The sequence below is a fragment of the Solanum tuberosum genome, unplaced genomic scaffold, assembly GCF_000226075.1.
Source record: "Solanum tuberosum cultivar DM 1-3 516 R44 unplaced genomic scaffold, SolTub_3.0 scf00619, whole genome shotgun sequence".
NCBI lineage: Eukaryota > Viridiplantae > Streptophyta > Magnoliopsida > Solanales > Solanaceae > Solanum > Solanum tuberosum.
In genome coordinates this window covers 224458-241646 of record NW_006239533.1, presented here as the reverse complement: position 1 = coordinate 241646, position 17189 = coordinate 224458, and the positions used below count along the sequence as shown (strand labels likewise).

The window sequence follows — 17189 nt, the reverse complement described above, 5'->3', positions numbered from 1 at the left end:
AAAATACGGTATTAAATAGTCTAGGGAGGTAATAGGTCCTTATGAAAGTTTAGTATCGCAACAGCAAATCCGACCAAAGTTGGGATATTTTTCAGATCCTTATCCCATATTTTTATTAGTTATGTTTGGTTTATTAGATTAAAATGAGATATACAAGATACGATATAAAATATGTATTTGGTTTAAACTAAATAAATTGAAATGAAATTTTATTATTGGTACTTGTTATTATAAAGTGTGATTCAACTTAGGAAGAATATATGACAAAAATGTTATTCACAATACATGTGTAAGAAAATAAGAAGAAGGAAAAAAAAGATGAAGGGCAAAGTAATTGAAAATTACAAAACTTATATACTAATCTAAACATTTGTGCCTTTATTCATTAATTCACCATACTAGTGGAAAATGTATATAACTATCTAATGAAAACAAAATGAAGGCAATTAGTAATTAAACTTGAGGAGAAAAATGAAAGAAAAGAAAAGTTTTGTGAAAGTTAAAACTCCAAGCAACTTATACAACACATTACTCTTTTAAAAAATTGCAATATCTTGGAAAAATGATTCTTAAGTAGAGTGATCACTCGTTATCTGAACAAGTTGAAACTCCAAGGGATCTAATAGTTTTTAAAACTTATCAATATCTTGGAAAAAAGAATCTTCAAGTAGGTCGGACCAAATAGAAGGTGGAGCTTCTTCAATATTGTTGAATGACTGCTCGTTATCTGGCTGAAAAAGATGATTTGGATGTTTTCTCTCTTCTGACAAGCAAGACGAAATCACCACTTCTGATGAATTTTCTTTATTTCTCTGATCATTTATGACTGGAGGAGGCGGTGGAGGAGGTAAAGAAGGGAGCCATGGAGAAGCCGGTGAAGTTTCTCCTTGGCTCATAACCCTAAACTCAGTGTCTTGAGGTCGAACCCTATCTTTGTTTAAAGAAGTTTGGAAACTACTAGGGGTGTGTAATTCAGGCAAATGGGAAAAAGAGATTGAATCTTGAATTATAGGTTGATCAAGACTTGAAGGAATTTGTTGAACTATATGATTTCCCAAATTATTATTAGTACTTAAGAATTGACTATCTTTTAAAAAATTTAAAAGATCATAAGCTTCCACATTTTGGATACCACTTAAAGTACTCATATTGTTGTGAGGTTGTTGTAGAAGATTTTGCAAGTAATGAAGTCTCATAGCTTGTTCTTCCCATGAGTGATTTTCAATTAGTTCCTTCAAATTTACCAAAGCTATGAGATGTTGCAAGCTATTAAAGATATCAGTTCTAGGTCTATGAGTCATTGGATCATATCCCATTTGTATTAGCTTCTTCTTCAAATGAGTGTTCCAAAAATTCTTGATTTCATTGTCAGTCCGCCCCGGTAGATGAGTTGCAATTGCTGACCACCTTGAATATGATAAAAGAAGAGTTTTACTTTTATACTCCATAAAAAAAAATTAAAAAAATAAAGACAAAGCCAACTTGTTTATTATATATGATAACGTAAAATTTTGCACTATCAGATTACCTAAAACATTTTATAGTTAATCATGGATAACGAATTAGAGTAGTAGAGCTACCAAATAAGACACATTACCTCCTATAACATGTTATTAATATATAGTGATAGTTCATCTTATATATGTTATTGGGAGTTGTTTGGCTTGAGTAAGAGGAAAAATTAACCCCAACATAAAATCTGACATAAGATACTACAATGTTTGGTTGAGATATATAAATAATTATAATCTCAACATAAAATTTTGCATAATAAGATATGCATGAATCCAAAAAACAAAATTCAAAATTTCATTTCATCATAGTCAAATTTCGAAGAAAAACAAGAAAATAAAAGGAGAAGAAATAAAGAAAGATAATTACTTGTTTCCTAATACAGCATGGAGATTGAGAATTGTTTGTTCCTCTTCTTCAGAAAACTTGCCTCTTTTAATATCTGGTCTAAGATAATTACTCCATCTTAATCTGCAACTCTTTCCACATCTATTAAGACCTACATAATATCAACAAAATAAAATTTTGGAGTAAGTTAATAAAAGTTATATACATCATCAATCATATCACTTCAAAGAATATTCATAAATAAACCTTTTTAAAATATATGATTTGTAATTTTGAAAATTAAACAATTTATGTGCTATAGAATCCAGACCTAACAGTATAAAAATTCTTTACAATCTCAATTTTTAAAAAATCATTGCAATTACGAACATGAAAGATAATTTATTTTTAAACTATTATAACCGAAAAATGTTTATGTGAACCCTATGCTACGATTCTTCTTCACTTATATGACAGAATCGATATATCAATTTTGAAAAAGAATCTCAACATGCCAGTGTATGCCTAGCTCTATATAGCCATAAGTTAATTACTGACTAGAGGGCGATCGACCTATCGGACCAGAAGCATATGGGAAAATACCTGCAAGTTTAGGGAGGGCTCTCCAGCTACCATGTCCATGTTTATTGATATGATTGGTGAGTTTTTGATCTTCTTCTGGTGTCCATGGACCTTTCTTTAGACCACTCTCATCACAACAAGGAGACCTTCCCATTTTCTCTCTTTAAACACTTTAATTAATACTTTATAATATAATTCTCTTTGATGATTTGGCTAATTATTAGATGCCTCCTTCAACTCCTACTAAAATAACTACTCAAACCTCATATATATAATACTTATAATTACTTATGTTGTACAAAACATGACTTATGTGAGAGTTTAATTATTTATTATTTGTTTTCACATTTATGTGTTGGAAGTAGTTGCTTGTCAATTTGCGTACCCCTCAAATCTCTGTGTGGTTAATTGGTCAATAATTTTACTGATAATTTTACATGTTGTATCAGTAAAATTACTCATTTCGTCCACTTTTAGTTGTCATGTTGTGCTTTTCGAAAGTTAATTTAACTAATTTTCAAAGTTATATTAAAATGATGAAAAAATACATCGTAAAATATTAGTCAAAGTTTTTATAGTTTGACTCTAAAAAAGGAAAGTATGACAATTAAAAGTGGATGAAGGTAGTATAAAATTATTATTCTTTTTGTTTCGTAGTGTAATTTGATTGGATATGAAATTTAAGAAATATGAGAAGACTTTGTAATGTTTCAAAACTATCCTTATAAAGAGTATAAATTTGTGGACTTTTTTGTCAAATAAGTGGGACTCAATATGAATAAAAATTTAATAGTGTCATTAGATATTTTTCAGATAAAAAATGTCTAATTCTTTTTTTAAAATTGACTAAAAAAATATGCGTAATAATTTGGGACAAAAGAGTATTTGTTTGTTAAAGATATTGAACTTTACCTATCATACCAAAAAAGTCATAAAATTAATACGATGACACGTTTAATATTATAAATTTCAAAAGCCTTATACCATCTTGAAAACTATTGAAGTATTTATTTTAAATAATATTCAACTTAATTTTGGGGTATTTCTTTTTAAATACTTTAATATTTCTGATTTCTTTTTTTAGAGTTGTGGATATTTTGATCCTTACTTGTTAGATTATGTAAACTTTATAGTATTGTTTGTCTCAATTAAAATGTACTTTCTATGATTATTAATTAACGACAAAAAAATGTTTTTGCTTTTTTCTTGATTATTCGTCTAAGTGTGGTTAATATGATACAATTGAGAAGTTTTTTGAAAAGTTAAAATTTTACTCTCCATTGTATACAGGTCGACTATCGACTTATTGTTTCAAAATTTATCAAAATCAACTTTAAAAATATTGAACCATTCCAAATTAATTTGATATGGTAGCCGTAATCATACCATGAACATCTCTAACTACAACTTTTAAAGATCTTCTCGTTTTTTCTTAAACTTTATGCTCAGTTAAACTGTGTTATAATCATTGCCACTTCCAAATTTTATTTACTATTAAAAGGAATTTAACCTTTCATTTAACCCCCTTCTTCACGAAAGTTAGTTAAGGTTTGTTTTTTCTCCTAGAAAGCAACACTCACTTCAATTTTCATCCACATATGGTTGCTTCTTCCACAAAGGTTCTTTGTCTGGTAGACCAACTTAGATCACATTTTTTAAGTAAAAACTATTAATAATTAATAAAGTATTAATTTATTAAAAGAAAGCAAAGGGATTAGTTTAAAAGAGGAAGTGATGTCACCTTAAGAGAATTAATTATTTTTCTTAGTAAGGATTTCAACATATTGTGTTACTGTCAGCTAAACAACTTATTTGCTTGCTGGATTGGGTTTTCACCCAATAATGTATCATGTATCCTAGGATTTTGTATGATTCTAGTGCCATGTATCTACGTTCATTCCTATGTATACGACGCGTTCAGATATATGTATTTTGGATGTATAAAATCAAAAATAGGTTGACTTATTTCATATATATTGTATTGATCAAGTGGATTCACATGTGGAATACACGACTATCTCGAGATACATGACTATCTCACTCACCTATGGTATATCTCACTCGCCTCTCTCCCTATGTGTCTGTATTTCAAAAATGTATATATGATATTTCAGACAATGGCGGAGTCAGAAATTTTGTTAAGGGTGACAATGGCGGATTTTATTAAGGGTATCCAAAAATAATAGTATGTGGCTGTCAAAATAAAGTAAAAAAATATTGTGTTATTTTAGGTTCGAATCTGAAACTCCTTCATTCAAATGGACATCCATTGTCATTGTGTCAAAGGCATAGTTTTTGTCAAGGGTGTCCAATTTTAAATATATATCCTTTAAGTGTAGAATTTGACATATATATACAACGTAATTTTCCGACGTTATAGTTATGCCCCTGATCCCAGATACATTTATCTAGTGTATTCACATGTATGCATTAATTTTCTCGCTCGCTCGCATTTATCCTCTCTCGCTCACCTCCTTCCTATCTCACTCGTATTTCTCCTCTCTCGCTCACCTCTCTATGCATTTGTATTTCAGAGTGTATCTGATAGCAAAAAATATGCGTATCTTTGTATATTTGACTTAAAATTTGATATTAAACTATTAATTAGTAAACAATATGTAATTATTTTAAACTATAGAGAGAATTAATAAATATAATAGGAATATTTGTATAATTAGATAGTTTTTTTTTATAATTAATCCAATCCTCATTAACTTTGACAGAGAGCTACATTGATCAAGTAACATTGCTTTTCATCTCAAATTCTATATATCATGGTTTTAAAAGATAATTATTTTAAATTTTTTTTTATGATTGTGATATCCCGACTAAGTTATTTGTCATTTTGAAAATTCAAAATTAAATTAATTAATCATGTCTTTCTTTCTCATTTTATCTTCAATAGTAGTTTTAAATTGTTTTTAAAGACTATAAATATCTCAATAGATTAAATATTTACTGAAGAGAGATTATATCTCAAGACATTAATGAAGAAAAAATAATCAAAAAATCTTTTTAATTACTAATATTTCTTTTAAAACATGTTAAAAAAATTACGATAGATAATTTGAGATAGACAAAAAATAGAAAAGAGATGATCTTTAAATGTAGGTGACCTGCTTATTAAACAAGAAGGGTCTCTATTGCTAGATCTCTGGACCTAACCTAGCTAGCTATATGTTTATATTTATAAATATTGCAAGTTTTATAGGTAAAAAATAATTAATCCAACTCTGAGAAAAAGTAAATATAAACCATTTTTATATTATTAAATTATTTTTAAATCATGTCCTATTCAGATAGTACATAACTTATCTTGCTTTCAAAATTACAAATTTGATCACTTTTTTTTAATGGATGATTATCTGAAATATCTTTCAAGAAATACATGTTATTCTATATTAAAGAGTATACATTTTTATTTATTTAATTATATTATATGTCCCAACACATTTTTGTAAGGACCAAACATGTGACTTTTTTGCAGCAATCAACATTTAAGCTTGAAACTCCTATTATACGATTAGTGACAAATAAATATAATTTTGTCACTGAAAATTAAAGATTAATGCTTATCCTACTGAACATCATTATAATTTCTTAAGTAATAAATTTAGCGATGAATTTCATAGTTAATTTTTATTTGCTTTTTTTAGTTAGTGTTACATTCAAGAGTTAGATAGGTAGGTAGGGAAAACAAAACAACATGAGGACAACTAATTCATAAGTTCACAATATATATTAAAGACTAACGAGAATATTAATAAATGGAAAACTAATTATCAGCATTAAACAAGTTAGATTTCTTTCTCTATATGTACTAATATAAATCTTTGTGATAATGATAGTTTTAGACACTAAACTAGAAAAATGTTAGGTAATTTATATATATATAATGAACTATCAAACTCTACATAATTATTTAATTTGTTTAAGGAAAGCAAATTAAATCACAATTAATTAATTTTGTAGCACATATATGATGTACACGTACTAAGTTTGAAAATAAACAGATAATTACTTGTAATACACGTGAAACGTATATTCTTAGTAATAGTACAAAGTTTGATGCCTTTTGTATTGATATTATCAACTTAATTCAAAAATAGTCCAACAACTTTGGTTGAAACCAATAATTAATAAAATAAAGTGGGGTCAATATCTTTATATTTATATGCTATAGTAATTTCATTAATTTTAAGAATAAAATGTTTTTTTTCCATGTATTTATAATGATGAATATAAGATTTCCTTCAAATTATATTTTTAATGATGTTATCTTGAAAAACATTCTTAGAAATGAAAACTCATTCTAGGAGTATTAATTGTAGTATTATACTTGAATCGTGTCTTATTATTAATAATTAATAAAGGAGAAACTATATGATTAGACACACTTCAATAATATACTATTATTATTTATACTTTCAAAAATATTACCTATATTACCATTAATTAAGAGCTTCAAACCATATATTGAGGAAGATACACTTAGATACATGTATGCTACCAGATACATTAAAATAGGGGGAGAGGCAAGCGAGTTTCGTTATGCATCCCAGATACAAACGAATAACACTAAATACACACTAGATATATACATGTATTTGTATGTATCTGGTGTGATTCACATGTATACATAGGAGAGTGGTGAGCGAGATGGAAGAGAGGTGAGGGAGGCAAGCAAAATTTGTTATGTATCTTAGATACATGCGAATCCACTTGTATACAATGTATTTTGAACAAATTACATCTAATTTTGATCTAATGTATCCCGAGATATATGTATCTGGATGTATCTGAATATATCTGATGCACTAAAATTTGGTAAGATACGTAATATCGCAAACTAGAGCGTATCTGAATAATTAGCTTCTAAACTAATGGAATTTATGTAAGTTTTCGTATTAATAATGTTGGAATAGTATCTTCAATTTGTTCATTTTTTTCGTTTCTTCACTCTTCCCTAACAGAGTTGGCCCAACAACTTCCAAAGAGTATAAAGGCACTACAACATCCTTCATTAAGGGTGTATATGATATTTTTTTTGGAAATAATGTGTAAATATAATAGGTTGACATCACTTTAAAACAATACAAGTAATTAAATACTAATTTCTACGAGAATTAAAACTTTAACCTTCACAATCTTAGCGTAATTAAATTTACTGAAACAAATTGTGATAATAGTCTGACACTGCTTGTTTAAAATTATTTATGGAGAAATTGCAATATATAACTTTAATTTTTGTCCTTCGGGATGGCTCAGTTGGTTGGAGGGTGGTTATCCACACGGATGACCCGGGATCGATTCCCTCCTCAATGCCTTTTAAGTCGAGCCTGTCGCATAGGGCTTGTCTAGTGCGGTTTACATCTCCTGTGTGGTTTGCAGGCTATTACACAGTGGAAGTTTATCCAGTGCGCACAAAGTGCTCACCCGAAGGGCAGAGGTTGTAGCAGCTGCGGGTTATCCTGGAATTCCAAAAAAAAAACTTTAATTTCTAGTTAGATATTGCAATTTGCAACCATTTAATTCCAAATATAGTATACTAGCTCCATAAAATCTCTTTCATTTTCATGATGCAATACAAGATCCAAGTTGGGGTCCAAAAACAGTGTGATTTATTTTCCATATTAATATCTACTCTTCTCCAGATTTTAGTATTAGTTAGTAGTCAGTCACATATATAGTATTTTATTCTTAAAAATTTACTTGCATGCTGTTTCATTTGCTATGAATATCTTGCTTTTCTAGTATTATTTTTCTTTCAATCATGCTTTGATTATACCTTTTTTTTTAGCCGTAGCCGAGAGTCTATCGAAAACAAATTATCTACCACACACTTGACTTGTAAGAGCTTTTTTGTTTTTAACATTCAAACTAAGAACACTTTAGAAGAAGAATTAATTACTTGAGTGGATCCTTTTTAAAAAATAATTACTTATTTTAGATATACTCTTTAATTATTACCATTTATAGCAATATAAAATAATACTATATTACCATTTATAGCAATATAAAACAATAGAGTACTATATATTTTATTATATTTTTCTCTCTCTCGCCTCTTTCTCTTTTTTTCTCTATCAACTTTTTAATTTTTCTCTCTTGTTCGCTCCTTTCTTTTTGTTGCTCTTTCTCTCTTACTTTCTTTTTGTTGTTTTTTTTCTTTTTTTTCTTTCTTTTTGCTGCTCTTTCTCTCTCTTTTTGTTGCTTTTTTTTTTCCTTTTGTTTCTCTCTCTACTTTCTTTCGTAGAGTAGTGAATGATTCATAGAATGAATAAAATTTGTATCAATAATTAATTAATTAAATAAATAATTTAATCGTAACAAATGAAGTGACATAACAAATTGCAAAATGAATTAAACTTGAATTAAAAATGTATTACACACATATTAAAGTTGAATTAAAAATATATTACACGCAATGATCTATAGAGTAAATTAAACTTGTATTAATAATGAATTAAACAAGTAATCCAATAGTAACAAATAAATCAAAAAATTGCAAAATAAATTAAATTGCTTTAAAATTGTATTACACAATATTAAAGTTGAATTAAAAGAGAGAATTAAGAATGAATGAAAAACGTAACTAACAAAAAAGACAAGACAATGATCTATAACCTGGATTAAACTCATATTTTTCATGAATAAAACTTAAATCATATGTATCTTATAAATTATCTTTGTTTTTATCACTAAGAAAATGAGTGATGGTTGCAATATGTATTAAAAATGTATTGTGCATATCTTATAAATGTATTATTAGTGTGTTACCTAAATTATTCTTGTTGGTATCCGTAAAAAATGAGTGAAGCGTGTAATACGTATTATAAATGTATTATTAATGAATAAAACATGTATTCTATGTGTCTTATAAATTACTTTTGGTTTGTATCACTAAGAATGTGAGTGATGTTTGCAATATGTATTAAAAAGTGCATGTATTATAAATGTATTATAAGTGTGCTACCTAAATTATTTTAGCTGATATCATTAAAAAGGGAGTGAAGTTTGCAATATGTATTATAAATGTAGGATGTATTTAATACAATTTTAATACAATTATGAAACATATCTAATACAACTTTAATACAAATGCGATATAGTTTCGTAAACTTCATCCTTTTTGAGCTTCAATCCAATATTTTTCCTAAAGTCAATTCTAAACTTAACCAAACTTTCTTAAAATTGAGATATAAACTCCAAACTATATTTTCAACTATTTGTAGGAACAACCTATCAAAACTAATCACAAACGGAAGAGAAGTCAACGATTCGTAGACTGAATAAAACTTGTATCAATAATTAATTAGACAAATAATCTAATTGTAACAAATGAAGAAACATAATAAACTGTCAAATGTATTACACACTTATTAAAGTTGAATTAGAAGCGAATTAAACATGAATACAAAATGTAGCAAACGAAAGAGCATTATGTGATTTGTAAACTGAATAAAACTTGTATCAATAATGAATTAAAGAAATAATTCAATCATAACAAATCAACCAATAAACTGCAAAATGAATTAACTTGTATTAAAAGTGTATACACAAATATTAAAGTTGAAGTAAGCATGAATAAAAATGTAACTAATGAAACACCAGACAATGATCTATAGAGTGAATTAAACTTATATCAATAATGAATTAAACAAGTAATCTAACAGTAACAAATAATAAACTACAAAATGAATTAAATTTGCATTAAAAGTGAATTATACAATATTAAAGTTGAATTAGAAGAGAAAATTAACAATAAATGAAAAACGTAACTAACGAAAGACAAGACAATAATTTATAGACTGAATTAAACTTGTATTATTCATGAATAAAACATGTATTATATGTGTGTTAATTATAAATTATTTTAGTTTGTATCACTAAGAACATGAGTGAGGTTTGCAATATGTATTACAAATGTATTGTGCATATGTTATAAATGTATTACAAGTGTGTTGCTTAAATTAGTTTGGTTGATATCACTAAAAAGGAGTGAAGTTTATAATATGTATTATAAATGTATTGTTCGTGATTTTAATACAATTATGAAACATATCTAATACAACTTTAATACAATCGCGATACCGTTCCATAAACTTCACCTTTTTCGAGTTTTGATCTAATATTTCTCCTAAAATCAATTATAAACTTAACCAAACCCTCTTAAAATTGGGATATAAACTCCAAACGACATTTTCAATTATTTGTAGGAACAACCTATCCAAACTAAGGTCTCAATTTCAAAATCCCTTGCCTGCGAAAGCAAGGGGTTTGCCTTCTAGGTTGAGCTCGTCAAACCAGGTTTGCCTAGTGCGAGTTACCTCTCCTATGTGGTTTGCGAGCTATTGCATAGGAGCGGGAGTTTTACCCAAAGGGTAGCGGCTGGGGATTTCCCTTGTCATAAAAAAAAAAACTAAACACAAATTCGTAAAATTCAAATAAATGAATTCAAAATTTGAATCTTTATAATGACCATCAATGGTGAACTCTTGTTTCTATAATTTTAAAGATTTGAAATTTCTATTTGAGAACATGATATTGTACAATTTTTTGATTTTTCTATTCCTCTTCTCGTCGTGTTTTTGGATAAAAATAGTGAAATATAGGCAAAAATTGATTTAAAAACAGTTATTTAAATGAAAATTTCAAAAAAAAAAAGAGGAGGAAGAGAAAGAATGACACAGAAAGAGACGACAAAGAAGAAGAAAAATAAAAAAAAGAAGAGGAGGAAGGGGAAAAGGGCAGAGAAAGAGGCGAAGGAAGATAAACAGTACAATTTTTTAATTCTAAAAAATTGTTATATTTAGTTAGAAAAATTATATTACCATAGATGGTAAATATTTTTGTAATATTGCATATTTATGTGATTTATCCTTAGAAGAATCAAATCAGTTTTAAGGCATTGTATACGAAACTTCATAGTGGCCCATATGTACCCAATTGTTCAAGAAGGCCCAATAATAGCCCAATTTGCATATACAGGGGTTTTCTTTGGGTCATTCGAACAAATGTCCCTATTTTGAGGTGGTCTTTAATTTTTGCCCATCAAATTTGTGATCTTTATTAAAATTTGTTGTCCAAGGTATACTTAACTATGATGTAAATTCACTAGGCATACATTTTTAGAGAATCTTTGCTTTGGAGCATAAGTTCAGTGTCATTTAATTAGCAAGGTGAACTTTTACCCTTGATATTAAAAATATAAAATCGTAAGGCATAAATTTAGTGGCACAAGTTATGCCACGAGACATAAGTTCGGTGACACAAGTGATGCCCCATGGTATAAGTTCGGTGACACAAGTTATGCCCTATGGTATAAGTTCAATGACACAAGTTGTGTCACTGGATATTAGTCAAGTTCATATTGAAGTCTCGGGTTCGAGTCATAAGAAAGGAATCATATTTGGTAGAGGGTGATTTACCGCCAATCCGAAATAGTCAAAAAAAAGATTTTTTAAAAATAGAATCCGACCTGCCGGATTCGAACCAGCGACCTAAGGATTTCAGCAACAACTACAGTCCTCCGCTCTACCAACTGAGCTAAGGTCGGTTTGACAAAAGTTTCATTCATATTAAATATAAACTAAATGGAACTCATAGGTTATACAAAACATATGTTATATTTGTTTGTTACTTAATCTATATATATTTAAATCTAGTCTAGGCAATAGAAAAGTGAGGTAGCACTTATCATAGGCTAGAAATTATTTTATACTTTTTTTTCTGTAAAATATTTGCTGAAAAATTCATTTTATAACCCACATCTTTTTTATTTTCATGACCTATTTTCTTAATAATCTCAATAACGTAACTCACATATCTTTCATTTTCATAACCTTCAAATGTTAAATTTCTAAAATTATGATAATTTATTGTGTTTCCTCTATGTATACCTATATTATAAATAGATAGTAAAGCAAAGACAACACTCATTATTGATCACATTGTTATAGTTTGTTGGTAGAATTCGTTTGAGATGGATATAATTTCATACTAATTATAGAGCATTTGAATAATATTGATGTGGAAGCTATGACCTAGATCGATTATTGATATTTTTCTTTTCTATTGCACCTAACTTTCCTTTTATCTTATATAATAAAAATTAACCTCATTTCATTTAGTTTTTCGTTTGGTTGGTGGTAGTAAGGGGGAGGGGGTATTGAAATATTTGTGAGTTAAATCTCAACCCGGACTGCACTCACTCTTCATTATCATCCCCAATCTCAATTCATTTTTTCCAATGTTGGTCCTCCATCTTATATTGTTCATGTTTTAGACGTCCAGTTTGAAGATGTTGAAGTCCTACATAGTTTGTGGCATGGGAACATAGATTTTTTATATGATTTTTGACAATCTTCTCTTAATAAGCTAGTTTTGGATTGAGTTAATTTCAAAATTCATTTCTTTCATCATGAATTTCATGTTGATATTGTTCACACTCCAAATGTCTAGTCCTAATCACCATGAGGTGAGTATGGAAGAGGAAGACTCCCATATATATTAGATAAAAAAAAGAACATGAACAATCTTTCGCTCAACGATTGAGTTAAACTCTTTATGCATGAAGAACCAATCAAAATGGTTACTACCAGGGGCGGAGCCACCTTGTGGTCAAGGGATTCATTTGAACAATATTCCTCAGCAGAAAAATTATAATAGTTATACATGATAAAAATAATTTTTAATGTCCATATAATAAATGTTGAACCTTATTTATCTAGTTCATGTGTCTACTTTTTCCGATTTTTGAATACTCTTAATAAAAATTCTAATTCCGTCGCTGACTAGCCGGTATGATCTTATGGACACAGGTGAAAGACTGAAATCTGATGAGACACTACAACAACTATACTTTTTTGCTTGCCCTCTTCTCTTCTGCTTCTATTATACTCAACTTTTTTATTTTTCCTCTGATACACTACCATAAAATCTTTTGCTTACTTACATAATACTGACTATTTTAACCTCACATTTGTCTTTTTCATGAGGGTATTCTTGGTAATTAACACATGCATGGGGTCTGTTTTTACAAGATTTGAAAAAGAAGGTCAGGAAAATCCCAAGAGGACAAGAAAAAGACTGTCCAACAAAGGAAAAAAAATCATCGAAAAAATATCAGAAGTCATATTTGTGGTTGCCATGCAATGACAGTTGGAATTATTGTGCTCATAATGTGCCTGTCACTGAAACAAATTCAAAGAAAATAAGAAAAAGATTTCTTATTATATTCGACAAAACGTATCCAGTGTAATTTCACAAATAGAATTAAAAAGAGTAGTATGTATGCGGTTTCATTTTTATCTTGTGAAGGTACAGATTCTCCATTGAAGTATAACATATCAAAATAGTTGTCAATATATTAACATTGTCTAAATTGGTTTAGAGTCTCAAATTTAGTTGATTAATAATAGTATAACAAGTATCTCTGTCGTTTTCAATTTTATCTATCTTACTTTTCTTTTTAATTTGTTTATACAAGAATGTAATTTTACCTTTTTAACAACTCTTTAATTCTACATTTCTACACGACATGTTTAAAATCACAAAATTAAAAGACATTTTGCTATATTCTGCGTATTTTAAAATTCTGAACTTTTATTTATTTTGTTAAATTACATGTCAAAGTTAAACCAAACAAACAAATTAAAAGAGATGGAGTAATTCTTCATGTTTACGGTCCCTAATAGTATTACAATTGACAAATAATAGCACTTTTGGTCAAACCTTATTCTGAAAAGGATCAAAATTGCTCCTGAACTATGCAAAATAGACCATTTTGTTAAATCATTCATTGATTTCATAAAGTAAACAAGCATTGTTGGACATCTTAAATAGTTTAGTAAACAATTATTGTTAAAACGAGAGAGTATTCATTGAATTAAAGTTGATTATATGAAAATACTTTATCAAGATCCAAAAATCCAAAACCTACCGCACTACATTTATATCAACACCATACCAATCGATCAGTATTTAATTATCAATATGTACAACCATAGTAAATACTACTTATAACAACCTCATTTAATGTCTTGACTTGACTTGACTTTCTCTAATTTTTACAAATCATTAAAATAAAAAATTACATATTCCACATGTTAATTTTAACTCTTTAGTCCTAAATTGAGAATCTCAAAGAACTTTTTCAAGCGTCGATTTGCTCTCTCTATTAACAAAAAAAAAGGGCATTTCTATCGTCGTTTCATTGACTCATTTTTAATAAAATTAGATAATTTTGAGCTAGGGATTGTAGAAGTGACCCCCACATCTGCATTTCCATCCAAGTGGCTTGTAATTCGAGTACCTGCTACCTCCCGCACGTGAAAGTGAAGATTCTACCGTGTTGTGGTCCATAGACCTAGCTTGGGTTCGAGCCACATCGCCACTTGGTTCGACACCATTATTACTCGGTAGGCTCGGTACCTGCACTAGTGGCAATTGCATCATTCAACATGACTTATTCCCAAATTTAATGTTAATTATATACATGTAAATCTAAATAAACATTTAATTTGGAACTTAAAAATAAAACTTTAATTAGAACGACAAATCATGATACAAAATCAAATTGTGATAATAATTGAAAAATTCTGCGTACGCTACTGACTTGAATTGCCCTGCATGGATGGCATTGGTTACACTTGTTGTAACAACTCGGTGGCATCGAACCCAATCTTGATTTCTCTTCAACTAAAACATCCTATAAAACTCAAAACCAAAAAAATAAGAACTCAATCAACTATTTTCAACTCGAACCATATATATATGTACAATATTTTTTTAAATATAATATATAATAAATAACATTATATTTTTAAACTAGCTAATTCATGATAAGCCTATTAACTTCCTTATAAAATGTCTATGGTTAAAAATCACCGACATATATTTAAAATTCAAATTCTTGGTCATGTACCACATGGACTACTACAAGTACTAGTAGTACTATATATATACAAAAAAAAAAGATTATAATAGAAGAAATTTAAGAGATAATTACCTTTGTAGAGTCTAGGGTTTCATGTTTATAATTAGGGTTTAAGGAATATGAATTAGGAGAGAGTAGTACTAGAAGAATGAGAAATGCAATAACAATTTCTTTGATAGAGAAAATTAATGAGGAAAAAAGTGAAGTTATACTCATAGCTTCCATTGTAGCATTTTTCTTAAATTATATATAACTTCACATAAAGAAGAAAGAAAAAAAAGAGATGAAAAACCCTAATTGCCTCTAGAAGTAGAGAAGAAAAAGAATTTGAGTAGGGAGATGGAGAAATGAAGAATTAATTATGTTGAAAGTTTTTAGCTTTAAAGAGAAGGGAAATTAAGAGGTGTAGAGTGAGGTTTTCAACACTATGTGTTTGTTTTTATTATAGAGGGAAAAAAACAAGATAGTGAAAAGAACAAGACAAGGAAAAGGAGAGGAAGTAATAGGGAAGAATGAAGGTTTTAATTAATTTGGACCACCTATTTAGTTTCCTTTCTCTATCTTTTTTTCGCTCTGTTTTGTATTTATATTGGAGTTCGACTGAATTCGGACGTGCTTTCTAATAAAAGTGACTTTGTATCTAAGAAGACTTGAATCTGATTAAGCTTTTGATCAAGAATAAAAAAATACTTGTCACTCCATCATAACTTTTGTTGGCAAATGTCCTTCTCTATCAACATAATTAGCGACGGTTAAAATTTTATTATAAAATGATAAAAATCTCATACTAAATTTATGAAGCTACAAATTTAAAGAAAATTTAATTAGTTTATATATATATATATTTTTTATTATTATTATTTTAAAAAAAACAAGATTTAATGTTTTCACAAAAATAATTATTTGGGGACCTCAAACACAAACATCATTTGCTTCCGGTGGTCCCGTTGGATATTACTAACAATTTTCTGGTAGTAATAATAAATGTGCATTAAAAACTTAAATATAAACAGTTTTATACACTAGTTTTTGCATTCATTTTTATTTGTTTGTTATATATTAAAATACCTATCCAATTTTAATTATTTAATACTAAAAATTAGAGTGGCTAGAAAAAACATTTAATGAGACAGAGACACTTTGGTTTTCAGATTTTGCAGAAATAAAAGAAAAAAATGGGCAGTGAAGTTTGACTCTGATTGATTTAACAGATGAGGAGAGAATAGGATATAAGCTTTACCTTGTGGTTATTATTATTATTTTTTTGTTTCAATTTGTTTATATTATTTTTATTTTAAAAAAAAATATAATATATTTAAGATTTTGTAAGATTAAATAATATTTTAGTATATTTTATATACTTTTAATATAAGACAACAATGTTAAAAGATATTATAATATATTTAACATATTTTGAATTTAAGATCATAAGATTTAAAAATCGTCAACAATTCTTTTGAGAGATCACAATTGCTACGAACAAATTAATGATAAGGAAGCCAGCAGAATGATCGGCTGGACGAAAGCTAGGACTGTTTCCTTCCACTGTGTTCTTTATTGTGTCGGAGATATAAAGTGATTGCATTGAAAAAAATTGGAAATTGGATTGATTTATTCTATGGTGAAGCATATGAAGCATTCGATCTTCTTTATTATTTTAAACTTTGTACAAATTTAAATAATACAAATAAATTAAAATAGAGAGTAGTATAGCATACTGACTCCCAAATTTTTAATTCTTTAATGTATAGAATATTTAGTAATAAAACTACAAAATTCAAAGAATATTTTAATATATATATATATATATATATATATATATATATAG

General features: G+C 28.1%; 2 protein-coding genes and 1 non-coding gene across 4 annotated transcripts; all 3 read right to left on the bottom strand.

The window, feature by feature from the left end:
• Positions 1–386: 386 nt before the first annotated feature.
• On the bottom strand, positions 387–2644 carry LOC102596417 (myb-related protein 315-like). The gene is made up of 3 exons (XM_006366168.2): positions 2443–2644; positions 1882–2011; positions 387–1407 (listed from the first exon to the last, which is right to left on the bottom strand). The coding sequence occupies exons 1-3, from the start codon at positions 2573–2575 to the stop codon at positions 630–632; spliced, it is 1041 nt and encodes a 346-aa protein (XP_006366230.1). The 5' UTR covers positions 2576–2644; the 3' UTR covers positions 387–629.
• Positions 2645–11896: 9252 nt separating this feature from the next.
• TRNAY-GUA (transfer RNA tyrosine (anticodon GUA)) lies at positions 11897–11980 on the bottom strand. Its single transcript is given in 2 exon segments — positions 11897–11932; positions 11944–11980. It is a non-coding gene; the product is annotated as a tRNA-Tyr (tRNA).
• A 2322-nt stretch (positions 11981–14302) lies between these two features.
• LOC102596090 (EPIDERMAL PATTERNING FACTOR-like protein 1) lies at positions 14303–15800 on the bottom strand. 2 transcript variants are annotated; one of them, XM_015304785.1, is made up of 3 exons: positions 15434–15800; positions 15032–15133; positions 14303–14856 (listed from the first exon to the last, which is right to left on the bottom strand). In XM_015304785.1, the coding sequence occupies exons 1-3, from the start codon at positions 15584–15586 to the stop codon at positions 14674–14676; spliced, it is 438 nt and encodes a 145-aa protein (XP_015160271.1). In that variant the 5' UTR covers positions 15587–15800; the 3' UTR covers positions 14303–14673. The 2 variants fall into 2 exon arrangements, with proteins under 2 accessions (XP_015160271.1, XP_006366229.1); XM_006366167.2 differs by having other exon boundaries at positions 15041–15133; positions 15434–15793.
• Positions 15801–17189: the final 1389 nt, after the last annotated feature.

What these genes read in the sequence shown, in the direction of transcription:
- LOC102596417 (XM_006366168.2), bottom strand. Translation starts at nt 2,575, where the DNA reads ATGGGAAGGTCTCCTTGTTGTGATGAGAGTGGTCTAAAGAAAGGTCCA. An exon ending in AGCCCTCCCTAAACTTGCAG is followed by an intron (nt 2,012 to 2,442) that starts GTATTTTCCCAT and finishes GATATTATGTAG; the next exon opens with GTCTTAATAGATGTGGAAAG. An exon ending in CATGCTGTATTAGGAAACAA is followed by an intron (nt 1,408 to 1,881) that starts GTAATTATCTTT and finishes ATCATATTCAAG; the next exon opens with GTGGTCAGCAATTGCAACTC.
- LOC102596090 (XM_015304785.1), bottom strand. Translation starts at nt 15,586, where the DNA reads ATGGAAGCTATGAGTATAACTTCACTTTTTTCCTCATTAATTTTCTCT. An exon ending in AAACCCTAGACTCTACAAAG is followed by an intron (nt 15,134 to 15,433) that starts GTAATTATCTCT and finishes TGAGTTTTATAG; the next exon opens with GATGTTTTAGTTGAAGAGAA. An exon ending in GGGCAATTCAAGTCAGTAGC is followed by an intron (nt 14,857 to 15,031) that starts GTACGCAGAATT and finishes CCACTAGTGCAG; the next exon opens with GTACCGAGCCTACCGAGTAA.